The 20158-nt window shown below is 39.4% G+C and overlaps 1 protein-coding gene across 4 annotated transcripts in view; it reads right to left on the bottom strand.

Annotated features, from left to right (window-relative positions):
• Positions 1-19823, bottom strand: part of BRD10 (bromodomain containing 10) — a 140627-nt gene extending 120804 nt beyond the window's left edge. For all 4 annotated transcript variants that reach the window (XM_037036344.1, XM_037036343.1, XM_037036342.1 and 1 more), the window contains exon 1: positions 18211-19823. In XM_037036344.1, the coding sequence (XP_036892239.1) occupies positions 18211-18770 (560 nt within the window). In that variant the 5' untranslated portion in view covers positions 18771-19823. The remainder of the gene's footprint in view (positions 1-18210) is intronic.
• Positions 19824-20158: the final 335 nt, after the last annotated feature.

Here is a 20158-nt window from a genome sequence, read left to right on the forward strand (position 1 = left end):
GGTTGGAGAAACCTGCAAGGTCCTAGAATGTACACAAATCCACCCACCCAGGAATCAGCACCTGAAGGACCCAATTTGTTTGTGGGTAGCAGGGGAAGTAACTGAAAGTGTGGGGAGAGCCAAGCAAAGGGCATTATTCTCTCTCAGACCCCTCCCCCACATAAAGCACCACAACACAGCAAAGTGGGTTGCCCCGCCCGGGTGAACAGTTCAAAATACTGATAATCAGGATGATCACAGAAATGATTGAGTGTTGTTGCAAAATAGAGGGAGTGAAGGCTATGCAAAGTGAAATCAAGGAAAATATATAGGAACCAACAGTGACAGGAAAGAAACTGGGACTCAAATTAATGATTTGGAGCAGAAGAAAGAAATAAACATTCAAATAGAACAGAATGAAACAAAAATTCAAAAAAATGAGGAGTGGCTCAGGAACCTCCAGGACAACTTTAAATGTTCCAACATCTGAACCACAGGGGCACTAGAAGGAGAAGAGGGAGATCAAGAAATTGAAAACTTCTGTGAAAACATAATGGGGAAAACTTCTGTAACTTGGCAAAGGAGTATACTTCCAAGAAGTCCAAGAAGCTCAGAGTACTAAGAAGTTGGACCCAAAGAAGCACACAACAAGGTACATCATCATTACATTACCCAAGATGAATGATAAGAGGAGAATCTTAAAAGCAGCACGAGAAAAGGAGACAGTTACCTACAAAGGAGTTCCCATAGTCAGCTGATTTATCAGAAGAAACCTGAAGGCAAAAAGGGGCTGAAAAGAAGTACTAGTAGTCATGAAAGGCAAGAACTTACATCCAAGATTACTCTATCCAGCAAAGCTATCATTTAGAATGGAAGGACAGATTTCTCAGAAGAAATCTTGAAGGCAAGAAGGGGCTGAAAAGAAGTACTAGTAGTCATGAAAGGCAAGAACTTACATCCAAGATTACTCTATCCAGCAAAGCTATCATTTAGAATGGAAGGACAGACAAAGTGTTTCCCAGATAAGGTCAAGTTAAAAGAGTTCATCATCACCAATCACTTATTATATGAAATATTAAAGAGACATATCTAAGAAATAGAAGATCAAAAATATTAATAGTAAAATGACAACAAACTCAGTTATTAACAACCAAACCTAAAACAAAAACAAAAAACACCCTAAGCAAACTAGAACAAGAACAGAACCATAGAAATGGAGATTATGTGGGGGGTTATTAGTGGGGGAAGTGGGAGGGGGAGAGAGGAAGAAAAGGTACAGAGAATAAGTAGCACAAATGGTAGGTAGAAGATAGACTGGGGGAGGTTCAGAATAGTATAGGAAATGTAGAAGCCAGAGAACTTACACATGTGACTCATGGACATGAACTAAAGGTGGGGGGAATGCAGGTGGGAAGGGGTAGGCAGGGTGGAGGGGATTAATGGGGAGAAAAGAGGACAACTATAATAGCATAATCAATAAAACATACTTAAAAATAAAAGTGTGCATTTCCAGGAAGAGCATTAATACATTAAACTTAATCCCTCGTGTATTAAAAAAAAAGACTATCAGTTGATTTCTCAAAAGAGACCTTGTAGGCAAGAAAGAAGTATTCAAAGTCTTGAAAAGCAAGGACCTACATCCAGGATTACTCTATGCAGCAAAGCTGTCATTTAGAATGGAAGGACAGATAAAGTGCTTCCCAGATAAGGTCAAGTTAAAGGACTTCACTTTCATATAATCCCTTATTATATGAAATCTTAAAGGGACTTATCTAAGAAAAAGAAGAAGATCAAAAATATAAATAGTAAAATGACAACAAACTCACAACTATCAACAACTGAACCAAATAAATAAATAAATAAAACCCAAACAAAAATGAACTAAGCACACAACTAGAACCGGAAGAGATTCCAGAAATAGAGATTACATGAAATGTTATCAGCAGGGAGGGGGAGAATGGGGCAAAAGGTACAGAAAATAAGAAGCATAAATAGTAGGTACAAAATTAACAGCAAGATTAAGAAAAGTATGGGAAATGCAGAAGCCGAAGACATGAACTAAGGTGGAGGAATGCTAGTGGAAGGGGGGGTACAGGATGGAGGGGAATAAAAGGGAGAAATAAATGGGATAACTATTTATAGCATAATTAATAAAATACAGTAAAAAGAACAAAAGAAACAAAAAAGGAAAGTAAGTCAAATGCAAATTAAAATTGAGAAGCTAAAAATCAATGGATGGAAAAAGGTCAAATTGACATTAGTTTTCTACTATAATTCATGTTACATATATGTCCCTTGTAATTCTCTAGCTTAAAAGCTTTTAATATAGTAACTCACTAAAATGGACTATCAACTTCTTTATCAGCACAGCATATTTGGCCCTCTATGATGGGGCCTTCCTAGTCACACCTGTCACTACTTTTCTATATATAACTACCCTCTATCCAAATTAAACTACTGGCCATTCCCTAGCTATATACAGTGACTTTTTTGCCTTTGTACTTTAGAACACGCTATTCTTGTTGCCTAGAATGACCTCTACATCAGCTTAAGCTTCTATCTTTCCACATTCATCTTTGAATTGCTCTACAGTGCCTATCAGCAATAAGCATTGTCAATACCTGTTGAATGAGATGAGCTGTACCTGTCTTCCTACTTTAACTATATACTACCTTCCACTATGCTTTTAAATACTATATTCACCCCTTATGGGAGGATATGCTTGATGCAGTCACTGGCCTGCAGTACCCGTGGTGTCATGGATGAGATATGAGACAAATTCACACAGACTACCGAGTCCTGTGGAGGAAAAGGGACAGCACAGCTACTCTCTCAAGGGGAGAGCCCGCTGACCCTTGCCTGGACAAACTTTTATTGGGTTTAATTTGCACAGAAATACGGCTCATTAATCATTGTCAGGCAGTAAGGATCAAACAGTAGATAGCATACAAAGAACTATTAGGGCTTCTTCTGAGTCAGGGTCTATCAGCTAAAAGGCTACAAAACTTTGGGAAACAAACTCATTTCCTGCTTAGGCCTTTATCATTTAACTAAGAGCATTCTTAACAAAGCAGGCTTCACAGGATTTTACATATCCTTTCTCAGGCCTGATCACCCAGAAGTCCCCCCTTTCCAGCACAGGGCTGTACCACCCTCTGTCGTTGTTTCAGGCTTAAGTTAGGCAGAGGAGGCAGATAGCCAAGAAATTTTCAGAGACTTCTTGCAGACTCAGGGGAATCGGGCTTCATCAAAGCCGAGGGGTGAGAGTCCATCACCCCCTTTTCTCCACAGTCCCCTAAGTCCTTCCCTGGGGCTTCCACGTGATCATGCCTGTCTTAGGTCATCCCACCTTGGGGAATCTTACCTGTCTTTGGCTAACTGATCAAGCACTGGGGGCCAGTTATGAAAAAAAGAGCAGAAGCGTCACTCCTGCCAGGGAGATAAGCTTTGTCTCCTTAGTGGCTTATGGTCCAAAGGTCACTCACTCAGCCTTAGCTGTGGGGGGTTTACAGCTCCAGAAATGAGGCAGAGTGGTTCCAAACATATGCTATCTCCATTCAATTTGACAAATACCTACTGAGCTGCTCTGTGCTTGAAGAAATACAAAAATGCATAATTCAATCTTAAAATTTAGTGAGGCAAGCAAACAGATAATTCCAATATCATGGGATTTGAAAACTTTTGTATCACTGACCTCAAAAACTGGGTTCTGTAAAAACAAAGGAATATACCTAACCCATGCTGAAAATAAGAGGGAGGAAGAGATGTGCAAAGTTTTCCAGAGGAAATGAGAACTCTGCTGAGTTTTTTATAAAAGATGAAATTTGACTGATATAACTAAATATTTCATTTGATCTTTTTTATATGCCCATTTATTTCATTGATTTCAGAATTTGCAAACAACAATTATTTATGTCCAAGACCCTGAGATATAGTGGTGGATAAGACCTATCCTCTGCACTCATGGGGACCACAACACAGATAGGGAGACAGATACATCCCTAACATAATTTTTTAAAGTGCTATAAACACATTCAAGACAAATAATCATGAACTACAGGGAAAGAAGCAATCAATTCTGCCATCAGGCTTCATAAAGGAGATGTCATCTGACCTGAGCCTTAAGTATTATTAGAATTTCACTAGACATAGAAAAAAGAGATTTCTAAGTAGATAGAAAAGGCTCTTCAGATGTTTTGAAATTGTTCTGAATGTGATAAAAATTAATGGCCAATGACTGTAAATGGGAATTTAAGAGAAAAACAATGTCTAATTCAACACAAGTGTCACTACTGGCAAAACCAGATTTTACTCACAAAGGTATGACACCTCCAGTATAGTAAGTCACATATTAAGTCTTTTAGAATGTCAAGTACCACGAGAGATATTTGAGTCATTTTTCCCTCTAATGCAGAACCATTACTTAAAACTAGAACAGGAACAGAATCAGAGAAATGGACATCACATGGAAGGTTTTCAGTGGGGAGAGGGAGAGGAGGAACAGGGGGGAAAGGTACAGGGAATAAGAATAATTGATAGGCATAAAATAGATGGGGAAAGGTCAAGAATGATAAAGAAAACAGAGAATTCAAAGAACTTGTATGTACTAAGGGGGGAATGATAGAGGGTTAGGGGTGCAGGGCAGAGGGGGGATAGAGGGGGGATAAAGAGGGTAAATTGGGAAAACTGTAATAGTATAATAGAATATAGTTAAAAATTATTATATATTACTTATATCTAACCCTAACTCTTCAAAGCAGCTTGAAAGTTTATGTATGCAGATATTAAGAAATATGGCTAGTCTGAAAGGAGATATGATGTATAAAATTCACCTGGATTTCGAAAACTTAGTAAAAAATGTAAAATATCTCAGGAAGTTTTTATATTAGTTGTTTATAAAAATATTTTGTTTATATTACATTAAACCAACTATGTTATTAAAATAAAAAACCCCATTACTTAAACATCAGAGTTAAACTAGTCTCTTTAAATACCTAATAGTATAAATATATGCACAATACAAGAATATTTATCTTCAGGTACTATTCAGATTTCCTGTTGTTTTGTCTGTTAAAGGTCTAATTTTTTTCCTTGTTAACTGGAATTTTCCCCACTATAACCAAACATCATCATAACTTACTGGATACTTGTTAATTAACATACGGTTCTTAAACTTTCTTGGGTCTGTACCCCTCTACTGACCTAATTAATAAAGCTTTACATCCTCTCTCTAGAAGAACTAAATGCACGCACACACACACACTTCTGCATACTGTATTGGGGATGAGGGAAGGCTGTTCTAGAACTCTGGTTAAAAACTTTAAACTTTATAAAGGCTTAGAACTCATACTGAACTAGAAAAAAAGAATCATAAAATTAAAATACCAATCCAGTGGAGGGGGAAAAGAAGAGGGAGGGTAAAGTCAAGGAACATGCACAAAGAACCCATGGAAAAGGACAACGGGGGGACGACTGAGTGTAGGAGGTAGGAGGTAGGAGGTGGGAGGTACGTAGGGTAAGGGAGAGCAATGGGAAGAAAATGGGACCACTGTAATTGAACAACAACAAAAAAATTAAAATACTAGTCAAAAGGCTATGAGGTCAATTAATATTTTACCTGTTATACTGCAGAGCAATGCTATGAGATCTAACCTTGGATCTCTCTTCATTGCTCCTCAAAATCAAATGAGAAACACAACAAACAATATTATTATCCACAACTGAGTTATAATGTAAGATTATACAAACAGGATTAGATAGATACAAATGGATGGGAACAGGAGCTAGAGTTTTTAACTTTAGGCTTTAAAAAATTTGATGCTATTTAATATATTAGAGCTATGTAACAGATTATTCATAGAATTAATGCTTTGATATGATTCTAAGTTAAAATCAATTTTCTCAGATTATAAATAAAGTAGCCTGCTGTGGAAATTAATTTCATGTTATACTCCACTGGAGGCAAAAGCTGAGAATAAAATCACTTGTCATACAAAGTTCAATAGGTGAGTTTTAAATGTTTACATGTTTAAATGTTTGTTGTGTGTGTCTTTAAATGTTATTTTCTCTAGAAAATAAACAAAAAGTTATAAAATCCCCACTTACTATCTTTTCATTTGAACCAAGTCAGCAAAATTACACTGTGCCAACATACTAAACCTAGTAATTCACAATGAATTTAAAACGTAAAACCAGAAATGGATGGATAGAAGCAATGTTACCTGGGAAGTTAGTCTTGTCCCCCCTACCCCGACCTCTAAAAAAAAGTGATCCTGCTTTTGACAAAATCCCTAGAACCAACTACCAATTTGTATGAAATACAGAGGACAAAATATAGAATGCTATCCACAAAATCTAAGATTGTAGGAGACTCTAGACAATCTGTTTCTTCCACAAAATTACTATAAGAAAGGAGTGGGATGTGGATAAAGGGAAAAAAGGAGAAGGGAAGAAGGAAGATCTATAAATTAAAAGACAAATGAATCAATCGCATTGTGTGACATTATTTGGATCATGATTCAAACAAAGGAAATAATTTCTTTAAACTATAATTTTTGAAACAATTGGAAATGTGAGCAGTGAATGGGTATTTGCAATTAAGAATTTGTTTTTATTTGATAGGGCATTGTAGTTACATTTTAAACAAGAGTCCTCATCTCTGAGAGGTACAATCTGAAGCACTTATAAAATAATCTGCTGTCAATGATTTGTTCAAAATAATATGGACGGGAAGTATATAGAAGTATGAATGGGGCAGAACCAGCCATAAATAAATATTGTTTGGGAATGGGTAATAAGCACATGAGGGTTTGAATAGTCTGTTTTGCTTTTTTATGTGTTAGAAATTCTCTCATAAAAAGTTTTAAAACAATGTAAAAACTAGTCTTAAAATAGAGATTGCTTTGTGCAATATTCAATGGCAATGTATGACTTTCCATGTGTACTCTTTTTTCAAATATTTTATTTACTTACTTTTTTTAGAGAGGGGGAGGGGAGGGAGAAAGAAGGGGAGAGAAACATCAATGTGTGGTTACCTCTTGTGCTCCCCCTGCCGGGGACCTGGCCCACAACCCAAGCATGCGCCCTGAATGGGAAATGAAACAGCAACCCTTTGGTTCACAGGCCAGAGCTCAATCCACTGAGCCACACTTGCTAGGGCTCCATGTCTATTCTTTTTCAGGGTAATAATTCAGACACCTAGTATCATGTCTCCTTACCCTCCCTTCCCACTATCTCTCATGCTTTACCAGTTACTTCTTCAAGGTGTATTCCATGTGAAGACATGAGGATATGAATCTGCTTCTCATTTCTTTCTCCTGTCTTCTATTCATTCCAACTATCACTCGAAATACAAGCTAATAAGGGTTGACAAACGTAAAAGCAATGCTAAAAACTATACTTCAATGAAAGGGAAACATTAAATTATTAGGTAAAATCAAACTTGAAACAATATTACTATATCCCAAAGCATCAGTCCTCCAAGTTTATTGTGCATAAAAATCAACTTGAGAGTTTATTGAAAATGTATATTCCTAATCCCCACTCTGAGATTTGAATGAACAGATTTAATATGCTATTCCGAGGCCAAGGAATCTGCTTTTAAATGTCATTCTAATGCTGGCAAATCTGAGAATCATCCCCTTCAAAATCTTCAAAAATGACCTTAGAACTTATATAGAATGTAAAACTGTTCACTACTTACTGCTTATTTTCTGATCAATATTTATAGAAGTCAAACAGCAAACCAAGCAAAAAGAGTCCCTCACAGATTTTACATTCTAGTTAGAAAGGGAAAAAAGATATATATATAATTAAATCATAATACATGTTAAGATACAATAAATGAAGGAAAACAAAGGACATTAAAAGGGATGGAAAATGTCTAGGTAAAAGGATATTACTTCAACGGAATGCTCAGGAAAAGCCTACAGATAAAGATAGCATCATATAAATAGGTGAACCAGCCAGGAAATGAGTTTATCTGCTATAGGAAGAAAGTAAAATGTAAATCTGTTTCCTTAAGCACAAGTATTCAAGAAAAATATAAAATATGCCTTCGATTTTGTTTATTGGTTATATTCTAATATATCTTCCACTTTACTAACTCAGATGTTAAAAATTCATTTTATAGATTAACATGGAAATAATCTATATTTGTACTTCTATGGGAAAACATTTCTATGTAATAAATTTTTGAGATGGTCTGCTTCGCTGCCTCAGTGCAAAGGAAGTGGACTCTGTTCTTACTTATAAAGCAAAGATGAGAAAAGCCCCTGAATTCACCAGGAATTGTGTTTTCAGCAGAATTTTGGAATCCCTTACTGTATTTGTTAGGCAATCCACCACCAAAATGAAAAAGTGATGAGATGCCACAGGGAGAATAATCCCAATATTCTCTACCTGTAGGCAAATTTGTGGTAGAGATTTTCTTTCTGATATCAATCTCAAAACACTGGGAATATACACCATTACCATTAAAGTCATTTTACTAGGGTAGTATAAATCGTAAAATTTAAATAAAACTGTTCATGTTTAAAGCTTTTGCAAACCCAAAGAAAACTGAAGTCTAGCAAATGAGATGTATCTGAGAGAGGGTGGAGACTATCCTTAGGAAAGAGAAGATCTCCAAAATACTTCCTGGGCTAAATAACAAATCACACTTTCTACATTACATCTTGACAGTGTTTTTTCATTCAATATAATTTAGAAGATTTAAACTCTCACAGAAGAGAAATATTAGTAAGTGCTTACAAATATGACAAGAGGTTTGTTTAGTCAAGTAATTTTACCTTAAACTGGTTTACTGCAATTTTTATTTTCTCTCTCTTTTTTAATCTTGTAGTGGGATTCCTACATGGAAATGGGTCCCCAGACATACACTTAAAGAACTACAAACACTATCAAAAACTTATTTTTGTCCAAAGAAGGTACTTTTAGATAGCTGTACTTAAATGCTTTAAATATTAAAGTTTTGTTCTTAGCACTAGCTATTTCAAGTCCTTAAAGCTGTAGCTATAAAATCTGTAGACTTAATATTTTGAACAATATTAAAATAAAATCGTAGAGAGACTTCTGGCCAAGATGGAGGCATAGGTAGACACACTGTGCCTCCTCACACAACCAAAATAAGGACAACAACAATTTAGAAACAAAAAACAACCAGTACCGACAGAAAATTGAACTGTATGGAAGTCCAACAACCAAGGAGTTAAAGTAGACATATTCATCCAGACCAGTAGGAGAGGCAGAGTCAAGAGGGTGGGCAGAGAGGGGTCCTGGCAAAGGGGTGTCTGGCGGACCCTGGGCGTGTAAGGCAGCAACTGGCGGACCGAGCCAGGAGGTGGATTGTGGAGGGGTGCGGTGCACAAGGCAGCTGGTGGACCAGGAGGTCTCACATTCGCACGCAGATAAACCAGGTGATACTGGGGAGCAAGACAGACCACGCATCCCAGGGTCCTGGTGCCAGGAAATAAAGCCTCAAAACACCAACTGAAAACTCTCATGGGGTTTGAGGTGCTGGGAGAGATTCCCAGCCTCACAGGAGAGTTCGTTGGAGAGACCCACAGGGTCCTAGAACATACACAAACCCACCTACCTGAGAATCAGCACCAGAAGGGCCCAATTTGCTTGTGGGAAGCGGGGGAAGTGACTGAAACCAGGCAGGGAACAGAGCAAGCACCTTTGTTCCCTCTCAGACCCCTCTCACACACACAGCATCACAACCTAGCAACTGGGTGGCACCCCCAACACCTAAGGCTTTGCCCCTCACTACATAGCAGGTGTGCTGACACAAAAAAAATGGCCCAAATGAAAGAACAGATCAAAGTTCCAGAACAAATACAACCAAGCGACAAGGAGATAGCCAACCTATCAGAAGCACAGTTGAAAACACTGGTAGTCCGGATGCTCACAGAATTGGTTGAATTTGGTCACAAATTAGATGAAAAAATGAAGGCTACCATAAGTGAAGTAAAGGAAAATGTACAGGGAACCAATAGTGATAGGAAGTAAACTGGGACTCAAATCAATGGAGTGGACCAGAAGGAAGAAAGAAACATCCAATCAGAAAAGAATGAATAATTTTAAAAAATGAGGAGAGGCATAGGAACCCCCAGAACATCTTTAAACATTCCAACATCTGAATTATAGAAATACCAGAAAGAGAAGACGAAGAGCAACAAGTAGAAAAGTTCTCTGAACAAATAATAAAGTAGAACTTCCCCAATCTGGCAAAAGACATCAACTTCCAGGAAGTCCAGGAAGCTCAGAGAGTCCCAAAGAAGGTGGACCTAAGGAGGAACACACCAAGGCACATCCTAATTACACTACTCAAAATGAGAGATAAGGAGGAAATCTTAAAAGAAGAAAGAGAAAAGGAGGCAGTTACCCACAAAGGAGTCCCCATAAGGCTGTCAGCTGATTTCTCAAAAGAGATCTTATGGGCAAGAAGGAGCTAGAAAGAAGTATTCCAAGTCATGAAATGCAAGGACCTACATCCAAGGTTGCTCTATCCAGCAAAGCTTTCATTTAGAATGGAAGGGCAGGTAAAGTGCTTCCCAGATAAGCTCAAGTTAAAGGAGCTCATCATCACCAAGCCCTTATTATATGAAATGTTAAAGGGACTTATCTAAGAAAAAGATATAAAACATGTACAGTAAAATGACAGCAAACTCATAATTATTAACAACCACACCTAAAACAAAAACAAACTAAGCAAACAAATAGAACAGGAATAGAACCACAGAAATAGAGATACATGGAGGGCTAGCAATAGGAAAGGGGGAGGAGGAAAGGGGGGAAAAGGTACAGAGAATAAGTAGCAGAGATGGTAAGTAGAAAATAGACAGGGGGAGGGTAAGAATAGTATGGGAAATGTAGAGGCTAAAGAACTTACAAGTACGATACATGGACATGAACTAAAGGGAGGGAATGTGGGTAGGAGGGGGTGCAGGGTGGAGGGAAGTGAAGAGGGGAAAATGGGACAACTGTAATAAAATATACTAAAAAAATAAGTAGAATTGTAGAAAAAAATTAGAAAGAGTGGAAAGGAAAATTAAAACTCACAGTTTTAATTTTAATGTAAAACTCACCCACCATTCCACCAACCAGTTAAAAGTGTACTATCTTACAACTTTGGTGATAAATAGTTTATGTCAATTTTTTACCTATCTATAGTTTATTCAAATTTGTAAGTGCTGGAAACAGCCCTGCCTGGTTTCAGAATCTGTAACGCCACCCCCCCCCCCTNCTTGGGACCATAAGCCACTAAGGAGACAAAGGAGCTTATCTCCCTGGCAGGGGCACCACCTCTGCCCCTTTTACTTCACTCTGCCTGGCCCCCATGCTTGATCCGTTAGCCAATGATGGGTAAGATTCCCCAAGGGGGGAACGACCTAAGACAGGCACAATCATGGGGAGGCCCCAGGGAAGAACTTGGGGGCTGTAGCAAAAGGGGGTGATGGACCCTTGCCCCTCAGCTTTGACATAGCCTGATTCCTCATTTCGTCTGCAAGAAGTCTCCTAATCTCTTGGCTGCCTTATTTTCCCTGTGTGACTTAAGCCTGAAACAATGACAGAGGGCAGTGCAGCCCTGCACTAGAAAGGGTTCCCCAGGGTAATCAGGCCTAAGAAAGAATACATAAAATTATGTATTGCTAAGTTTTGCTAAGAATGCTCTCAATTTTCTGATATGGGTCTGAGCAGGATGAGTTTGTTTCCCAAAGTTTTGTAGCCCTTTAGCTAACTGACCCTGAGTCAGAATAAGCCTTCCTAGTTCTTTGTATGTTATCTATTGTTTGATCCTTACTGCCTCACAATGATTAATGACCTTTACCTGCATTCCTGTGCAAAATGAACCCAATAAAAGCCTATTGAGAAAAAGGTTTTTGGCCCTTCTCCTTTGAGAGATCGGCCACCTTTCCTGCCCAAGTAGATCATGTCTTGGTAGACTTATTCTTATCTGTGGCATTGGGTGGGGGGGGAGTCCCTGCAGGCAGAGCCCCCCAACATGTAAATACTAATTTCTTTTAGATAAAATCTTTTTAAACCATAAATATGCTTATTGTAGAAAATAGGGCATACAGAAAAGTTAAAAGAAAATGAAAAATATCTAGGATCTTTCTACTTAGAAATAACCACTATTAACACTTTGTTGGTTTTCCTAACTTCTTTTTTTTTTTTCAGTATAGCACTTAATTTCTTGGCTTTTAAGCATGATTAATTCTGGAACATTCACAGATCCCAGGTAGAAGATGATATACAAAGGGCTAGGTGACAGGTAATACTACCACTGGGGTTTATTAGTCTTTCCCAATTAAAACAAAAAAAGAACCACCTCAAGTAATTTAATATGCATTTGAAGATTCATATTACTATGCAAGTTCCTTGGAAATGAAAACTGCTATTATTTGTTCCAAGCACCTCTAATTTTATGGAGATAGCCTACAGATCATTTGAAAGCTAAAATACAGCCATAAAGGGAACCCGATCCTCTCTCCAAAAACATGATCCCCCTCCCTCCCCGTTCTCTAGTTTATTCTTCTAGAAACAAAAATAAATACAAGGGCCCAAATACAGTGAGAAGCAGACTACAAGGCTGAACACATTAGAATCTATTAGTGTATTTTAATTATATTACACTGATATATTCTCAAACTAGTATTTTCAAATGAAACAAAACCTCCTAAAACAACAAAGTATGTAAGTTTACTAAAAATAATACCTTTTACTTATTCCAGAATAAATTTCTTTCAACTGTATTAACTGTCTGTTCTTAATAACCATTTCAGCTTTTTTTAAAAGAGATTTTATTTATTTATCTTTAGAGGAGAATGGAAGGAGGGAGAGAAATATCAATGTATGGTTGCCTCTCATGCATCCCCTGCTGGGAACTGGCCTGCAACCCAGGCATGTGCCCTGACTAGGAATCCACCCGCAATCATCTGGTTCGCAGGTCCTCGCTCAATCCACTGAGCTACACCAGCCAGGGCACCATTTCAGCTTTTATTACATTATACACACTTCAATCATATTCCTTTTCAAAAAGACTTAATTTTTTTAGAGAAAGGGGAAGGGAGAAAGAGAGGAAGAGAAACACTGATCAGCTGCCTCTCCTACGTGACCCGACTAGGGACCCAATAGCAACCCAGGCATGTACGTTGCCCAGGAATTGAATCTGCAACCTTTCACTTTTTCGGAGGACCCCCAACCAACCAAGCCACATCAGTCAGGGCTAATTATATTCTTCTAAACTTTCATCTTTCCAGTGAAGACACTCAATCCTCACACAAAGTTCTGCTTTTAGTCCCCTCGTATTTTTCTAGACTGTCCTGGGCAATCTTTTTCACTACCATTTTCTCAACCATCACTCTTCTGCAGGTTAATTCCTAATTAAACATCTCTAATCTAGCCCTACTCACTTTCCTGAGCTTCCAATAATTCTCAGTTATCTTCAAATAAATGCCCCCTCTTCTGATCCCTCAGTATCACCATCACCTGGGATCGAATTCATTTTGGTTTATCATCATTTCCTTCATATCCCACGTCCAATAGCTTGCCACTTTGCCACTTTACCGGCTGAATATACCTCTTTTGTATCTTCATCAACTCTTTTTTTCTTTCTGATTATTATCTTTTAATGGAATTGACTCAATAGCCTTTTGTTTTCCTTTCTTCATTCTCTCTCCTTCTATTTCAGCTTTCAAACCTCAAAATATTAGTAAAATCATGTCACACCCTTAGTTAAAACTTGTGATGAATCTACACTACCTACATTTTAAATTCCTTAGGAAGCAATCATGAATCTTCATAATTAGTCTCATCCTACCTTTCTAGACTTACTGTCACTACAGTCCCTTATCGTCCTACACTCTCATCATTGGGTATAAACTATTACTCTGAAATACTGTGTACTTTTCTGACTCCACATGTTTAATTGTTTCTGTTTACTTACCATCTTAATGTAAGGAATAATGCTATGTTTATTATAATATCTACAGAGCTTTACTTATCATAGTTCAAATAATTGTTTAATGAACTCCTCAATGTCACCTATTCTACCCACCCTCCAAAATTTTAACCTCTACAATAAAATCTAATGAACTATTTTTCAATCCCAGCTCTCTCCTCTCCCCTCGTAGTTTTAACTCCTTTGTACTCCCCTAATACTCTACAATAAAGCCTTTTCAGCCAAATTAATTTAATTCAGAAATGAAAAATTTTTTTAACAAATGTATAATATATTCAAGCTTCAGTCTTACCAAAACATTTTAAATGGCCAAAGTTAAAATTTTAGGTTCAGCTTTTTGGGGTGATTGGTGATGCTTCTTCTTCTATAAAAGCTTTCAAAAACATCATCACTTAAAATTTGCCAGAAGCAAAAGTTCTTATTACTATCTGACAGTTTCTAAAGCATTGTTCATAACTCTGCACTTATCAAGTATTCTCTACTCCTTTCCAGTTAGGTTTTCTCCCTAGTTCTAATGTTAATTGATATTTCTTTCAGCTGTTTCAAATAAATGAGATTGCTTCTAAAATATCACTTTCCTGAGACTAGATATGTTGTCTGTCTCAGTCCTAATTATATTACAAATAATACATTAACATATTATGCATTATTAATACATGATTATACTTATAAACTATACACACAGTGCTATTAAAACTATCACAAAAAGCAAAGCAAAAATAAAAAAGTTTAAAAATGATAAAATAAAATTAGACTATACCTATGTTGCATTATTTTCTTTCCTCACCCTAATCAATCATCCTGCATATCTCCTGGGGTGTAGACTACTCTGGAGACCATACTGTAGCCATACAGAAGTACCTGTAGTTTTCAGAAACACTATACTGTTTCATGCATTGAGTTCACTTCAGTTCAGCATTCTTGAATACCCATTTTAAACCCTCAAAAAAAAACCCAATAGTAATATTCAACTTCAAGAACCAGTTCAAGTGTAAACTATGATACCTTGTAACTACTACAGTTACTCCTTCACTCTCCTCCTCTCAATTGCCATTTGCAGGCTTCTCTCCTCCCCTTCCTTAAGGGGGCTCCTCTCCTCCTCTTCCTTAAGAGGGCTCCTTCCTCTTAAGTTCTCCTGTACTTTGTTTATATGTCCATTATAGAACCATTATCTTTTTTTTAAGTATGTTTCCCTACTTGACTATAATTCACTAAGAGCTGAGAACTTACCTTTTTATCTCAGGGACTTGAATGTCTAGCACTGGCAGATACTCTCATATATAACCAACTAAACTAGCTTAACACTCACATAGCACAAATAAAGAAATTGAGATTCAAGTAATACAATGAATCCAAAGTACTAATGCCACTGGGCTCTCTATAATATCGCATCTTTTCTACCAAGGTTCAAAATGTACCTCGTTTTGTGCTCACTAAAAGGCTCACTACTACGTGGAGCAGATGTAAAGTTCTCCTTACTTTAATTTGACAATAAGAGTTAGTCTTGGATGGTGTGGCTCAGTGGACTGAGTGCTGACCTACGAACCAAAGGGTCACTGGTTGGATTCCCAGTCAGGGCACATGCCTGGGTTGCAGGCCAGGTTCCCAGTAGGGGGCACGCAAGAGGCAACCACACACTGATGTTTCTCTCCCTTTCTCCCTCCCTTCCCTTCTGTCAAAAAAATAAATTAAATTAAATCTTTCAAAAGAAAGAGTTAACTCAATATCTAATAATATCAGAAGACAAAAGAAGTCTTAAATAATAATATCTAAGTGATTGTGTTTATTACTAAAATATCACATACAACTTATTTATAAAATAAGGTATCTGAATAAGTTATGCTGAAAATCATATTCATATAAACAGTCTATACACTATTGCTCCGAAACATCTATGTATTCTAATTGCATACCGAAGAGTTGCAACTGATGCTTTTTCTCAGATTTTAGGCTAGTACATAAAAAGAAATGATTTCCTATTATCAAGAAGTATGATCTGGCAAACCTATTATTTACAAAATGTTTACATATATCAAACAAGTAAGGGACTCAAAACTTCATCTGTTTGAGACCATCATATTACTTTTTGTTCCTAAAATAAAATCATTTTATCTCTACCTGGCTAGTATGGCTCAGTTGGTTGGGCACAGTCCTTGAAACAGAAAGGTTACCCATCACAGCACATGCCTAAGCTGCAGGTTCAGTCCCCAGTTGAGGTGCATAAGGAAGGCAGCCGATTGATGTTTCTCTCTCACACTGATGTTTCTCTCCCTCTCTTTCCCCCTCCCTTCCTCTCTCTCTAAAATTTAAAATAATAATAATAATAATTTTATTTCTCTTGAGCTAATAATATCAGAAATATGTTTATAAACAACAGAATGTTGCAAAGTTTAATTTGTAACTGTGGATTCTACTAAATCATACTGGAATGAACATTAGCCATGGGGATTCTAACCATTTAGAAATTTACCTTTATGCAAAAGAGACAGTCTCCCTGATCTTTAGTGAGACTAAAAAAATTATTTATTACACACACCATGCTTTGAAAATACCTACAGTTCATTCAAACCTATATGCTACTTCTTAGCACTTTCAAACAGCCATTCTCATGCCTCTAAATTCTGTTTCTGTATCTGTAAAATGGATGCTTGGATTAAATGAAATCTATGGTTCCTTCCAGGTTTAAAATCCTGTGACATCGATTTGGAGTATATTCTACTACTTAAAATAATAACACATGTATGGACTGTTTTTTATGTTGGTCATAGCTATTGTACAAAGCACTGTGGAGTCAAGGGTAACAAATACAATACCCAAGTATACTAAAAAATATATTAAAAGTAATTTACAAAGCAAATTTGTAAATAATTATTCTGTTATCAATAATTATGATTCTGTTACCAATAATTTATTATTGGTAAATTATTATTAATTTATTATTCTGTTACCAATTCTGTTACCAATAATAATTATTCTGTTACTTTGTGAGGGGATTCAAGAGTTTCCTTAGTTTAAATAGAGCTTCCCTCTATTTAACAGGTAATGACTGTTAACCACTGTTTTTAATGAAAGAAGTCATTGCGGTTGAAAACAACATAGAGAAGCCAGTGACAGATTATTTTTAAATCACAAAAATAAATCAAGGGCCAAGAAATTAACACAACTTTTCAGGAGCTATTCCATAAAAACTCTAGTACAATGCCCAGTTTCAGATATGGGGAAAATATTCCTTTTATTCAACTGCTACTATAATGGTTAACACATTGGGCCTGCTATGGGACGGGCACCACATACTTAATATTTAACTCATTTATCCTACAGCAACCCCAAGAGGTAGGTAAATTATTATCCCCCTTTTACAGATGACAGAACGAACGCCAAAAAGGTAAAGCGACTTGTTCAAGTTCACTTCAGCTATTAAAAAAAGTCACACTATTATTCAATTATTTCCAACAACAATTATTTTTCTATTTAGAAAAAATTGCCACTTGAGATATTAATTTGGCTTGTATAAATTACATAACTATTATAAGTTATTGTCCTTATTTTTGTAGCTTCCATTATTTCCTCTTATAAAGAAAAATAGCCGACTGTGAATATATGGATAAAGCACACCACTAGCACAGTGCCACCTGAACTGCTTATAATTTCTGGTAGAATAAACACAAATATCTAAACGTATTAACAGTTTTGCATTGATGCACCCACTCTTGTTGCAAAAATTCAGTCTCCTCAAATGAAACAAAAAAGATCGGGAATAAACCAAAGTAATCATTAACCACTTAATAACCCCATAAATGTCTGATAGCCGACGTGGGTAGAAAAACGATACTATTATCTTTAATGGTCTGAAACAACCGCCTTTTTACATGAGCTAAAATTATTTTCCTAACGATATCTCATGCCCAAACTGTCTAAAAGATGCAGGTCCAACTTCCATCCTACTAATAACTTTTCCTCTGCCTACCACTATTAGTCTTCCAACGGGCATGATTTCACTTTATATCTACAAATTTTACCTGCTCCTAGGCTCTGGCCTCGGCTTCCTTCTCAACTTCTTTTCTTGTGAGTGTTGGGTTTGATCACCCAAACCCATCACCCCTGAGGATCCCCGCCCTGCGCTGCTACTCCTCCCAGGGTTCTCCAGCACCGACTTAGCACCTATCAGCGACGCCCCCCGGCCTCAGGCCCAACCCATCCTCGGACACGTGCTAGGGCGTGTTTGTGTCAGTCCGTCAGTCCCACCTGGGACTAGATTCACTTACCGAGAAAGAAGCGCCAACTTCTGCTCCAGCATCATCTCCAGCTTCTGGCCCTGTCTGGACATCCAATGGTCCACACCACGCAGGCGGTAGCACATCTCCAGCATCGACCTGAAGTCCGCCACGAACTCGGTGATGCCCCGATACTGGCCGCTACTGAACTTCTCCTCCATCTTCAGCAGACACATGCCTTGCCCGGGCTGCAGCGGGAGGGAGCGACTGCCCCGGCTCCCGCTGCGAGGCCCCTCGGCTGCCTCGTCCTCCCCGTTGGCAACGCCCCCCAAGGGCTGCAAGAAGGGGGCGGCGAGGCCCCGGTGCTTTTCCTGCAGGAACTCTCCCAGGATGCGGTAGCCCTGCTGCAGCTCGTAATTTAGTTCTTGCTCCTTACAGCCACCGCCCCCGACCACCATCGCCACCTCCTCCTCCTGGTCATCCACATCTTTCAGCGAAGAGGCACTCCTCCCTCCGGCCGGCCCTGAGGCCGGGGCCACCACTGCCACCACCTCCTCGTCCTCTTCCTCGGCCAGCAGCGGCGGCCGCTCCTCCTCCCCGGCCGGCTTCATCTCCCCCAGCGTCTAGGGCACGCTCACGCCCCCAGCAGGCCCAGGTTGGGCGATGTGGAGCGGCCCCTCGAGGCGCCGGGGGACGCGTGAGCGCGGGCCGCTTCTTCAGGGCTCAGCCGAACCGGGCAGCCCCAGCCGCATCGGGCCTCGCTCTCCTCAGCAGCCGGCTCGACTCTGTGCGTGCTGGGGTCTTGAGCTCGCCACTAGCGGGGCGGGGTTACATGGCGCGCGGGGGATGGGGGAGAGAAGAGGAGAGCCTAGGTGCCCTCCTCTCCCCTCCCCCCGGCAGCGGCGCGCGGCCCTCGCTTGCCTCACTCCTCCGCGCCCCGCCCGCTCTTCACCCACCAGGCCAGGCCTGGCCGCCGCGGCCTCGGCGCCCCACCCCCTCCCTGGCCAGCTAAGGGACTGGGAGGGGGCGAGACGGAAGGTGGGGGGGTCTCCTCTCGCCTCCCGGGAGGAGGCCACAGCGCTGGGCTGCGGAAGCTCGGTCTCCTCCTCCTCCTCCTCCTCCTCCTCAGCTCCCTCACACCCCCTCCCGCCCCTCTCTACCTTCGGGGCACTCGGGCAAGGAGGAGGCGGCGCGCGGACCCAGCCCGGCGACAACTGTCAGTTAGAAGCCCCGCTGGGCAGCGGGTGGGGCGGGGGGGGGGTGTAAGGGGAGGAGGCAAGGGGAGGGGCAGAGAGAAGAGGGAGGGCACTCAGGTCCCCACTCCCCCAGACTGGAGAGAGCTGTGGAAAGAAGCAAAGAAAAAGGGGTTCGTCGCCATCCACTGTGCGCATGCGTCTTGCAACAACTCCGCCCCCTTCGCGTCCCACCCCGCTACGCGAAAGCAGGGACTTCGGCTTATCTACAGGTCCTAAAGCGTGGTAGGTTGCGCGGACCAATGATGTCATCAGCTTGTAGACAACTGTAAGGGCGGAGTGGAGAGGGAAGCAAGGCGCCTGCGCAGCTTTACACGGCACCTTCTGAAAGGCCGAAGGGCTTTTGAAAGCAATCGCTTGAGGATACTTCTTTTTCGAGAGACCTGTACTAGCTCTAAAAACTAAAATGAACTCAGACAGAGCCTGCTAGATAACTTTTGTTTATAGCTAATGAAAAGAAGCCACAAAATGTAAATCCTTTCCTACTGTTATTTATTTTCTTTGCACACAGCCTCCCCCTTGGGATAACTGGGTTTTTAACATAAAACGAGAATTTTGAAGTTCAAGAACTCGACTAACTGAAACATATGTCCATATGCAAGAGAAATGGAGATCGTTTGTAGAACTCAAATTTCTGCAACTCCTGTCTCCAGTTCTTAACATCAATTCCTATTTTGGAAACTAACTTCTGGTTTTTCATTGAAATGAAAGAACAGATCTCCACATTCTTGAGATTTGCTAAGAAT

The sequence above is a fragment of the Sturnira hondurensis genome, unplaced genomic scaffold (assembly GCF_014824575.4).
Source record: "Sturnira hondurensis isolate 20B ecotype Veracruz unplaced genomic scaffold, ASM1482457v3 Scaffold0022824, whole genome shotgun sequence".
NCBI classification, from domain to species: domain Eukaryota; kingdom Metazoa; phylum Chordata; class Mammalia; order Chiroptera; family Phyllostomidae; genus Sturnira; species Sturnira hondurensis.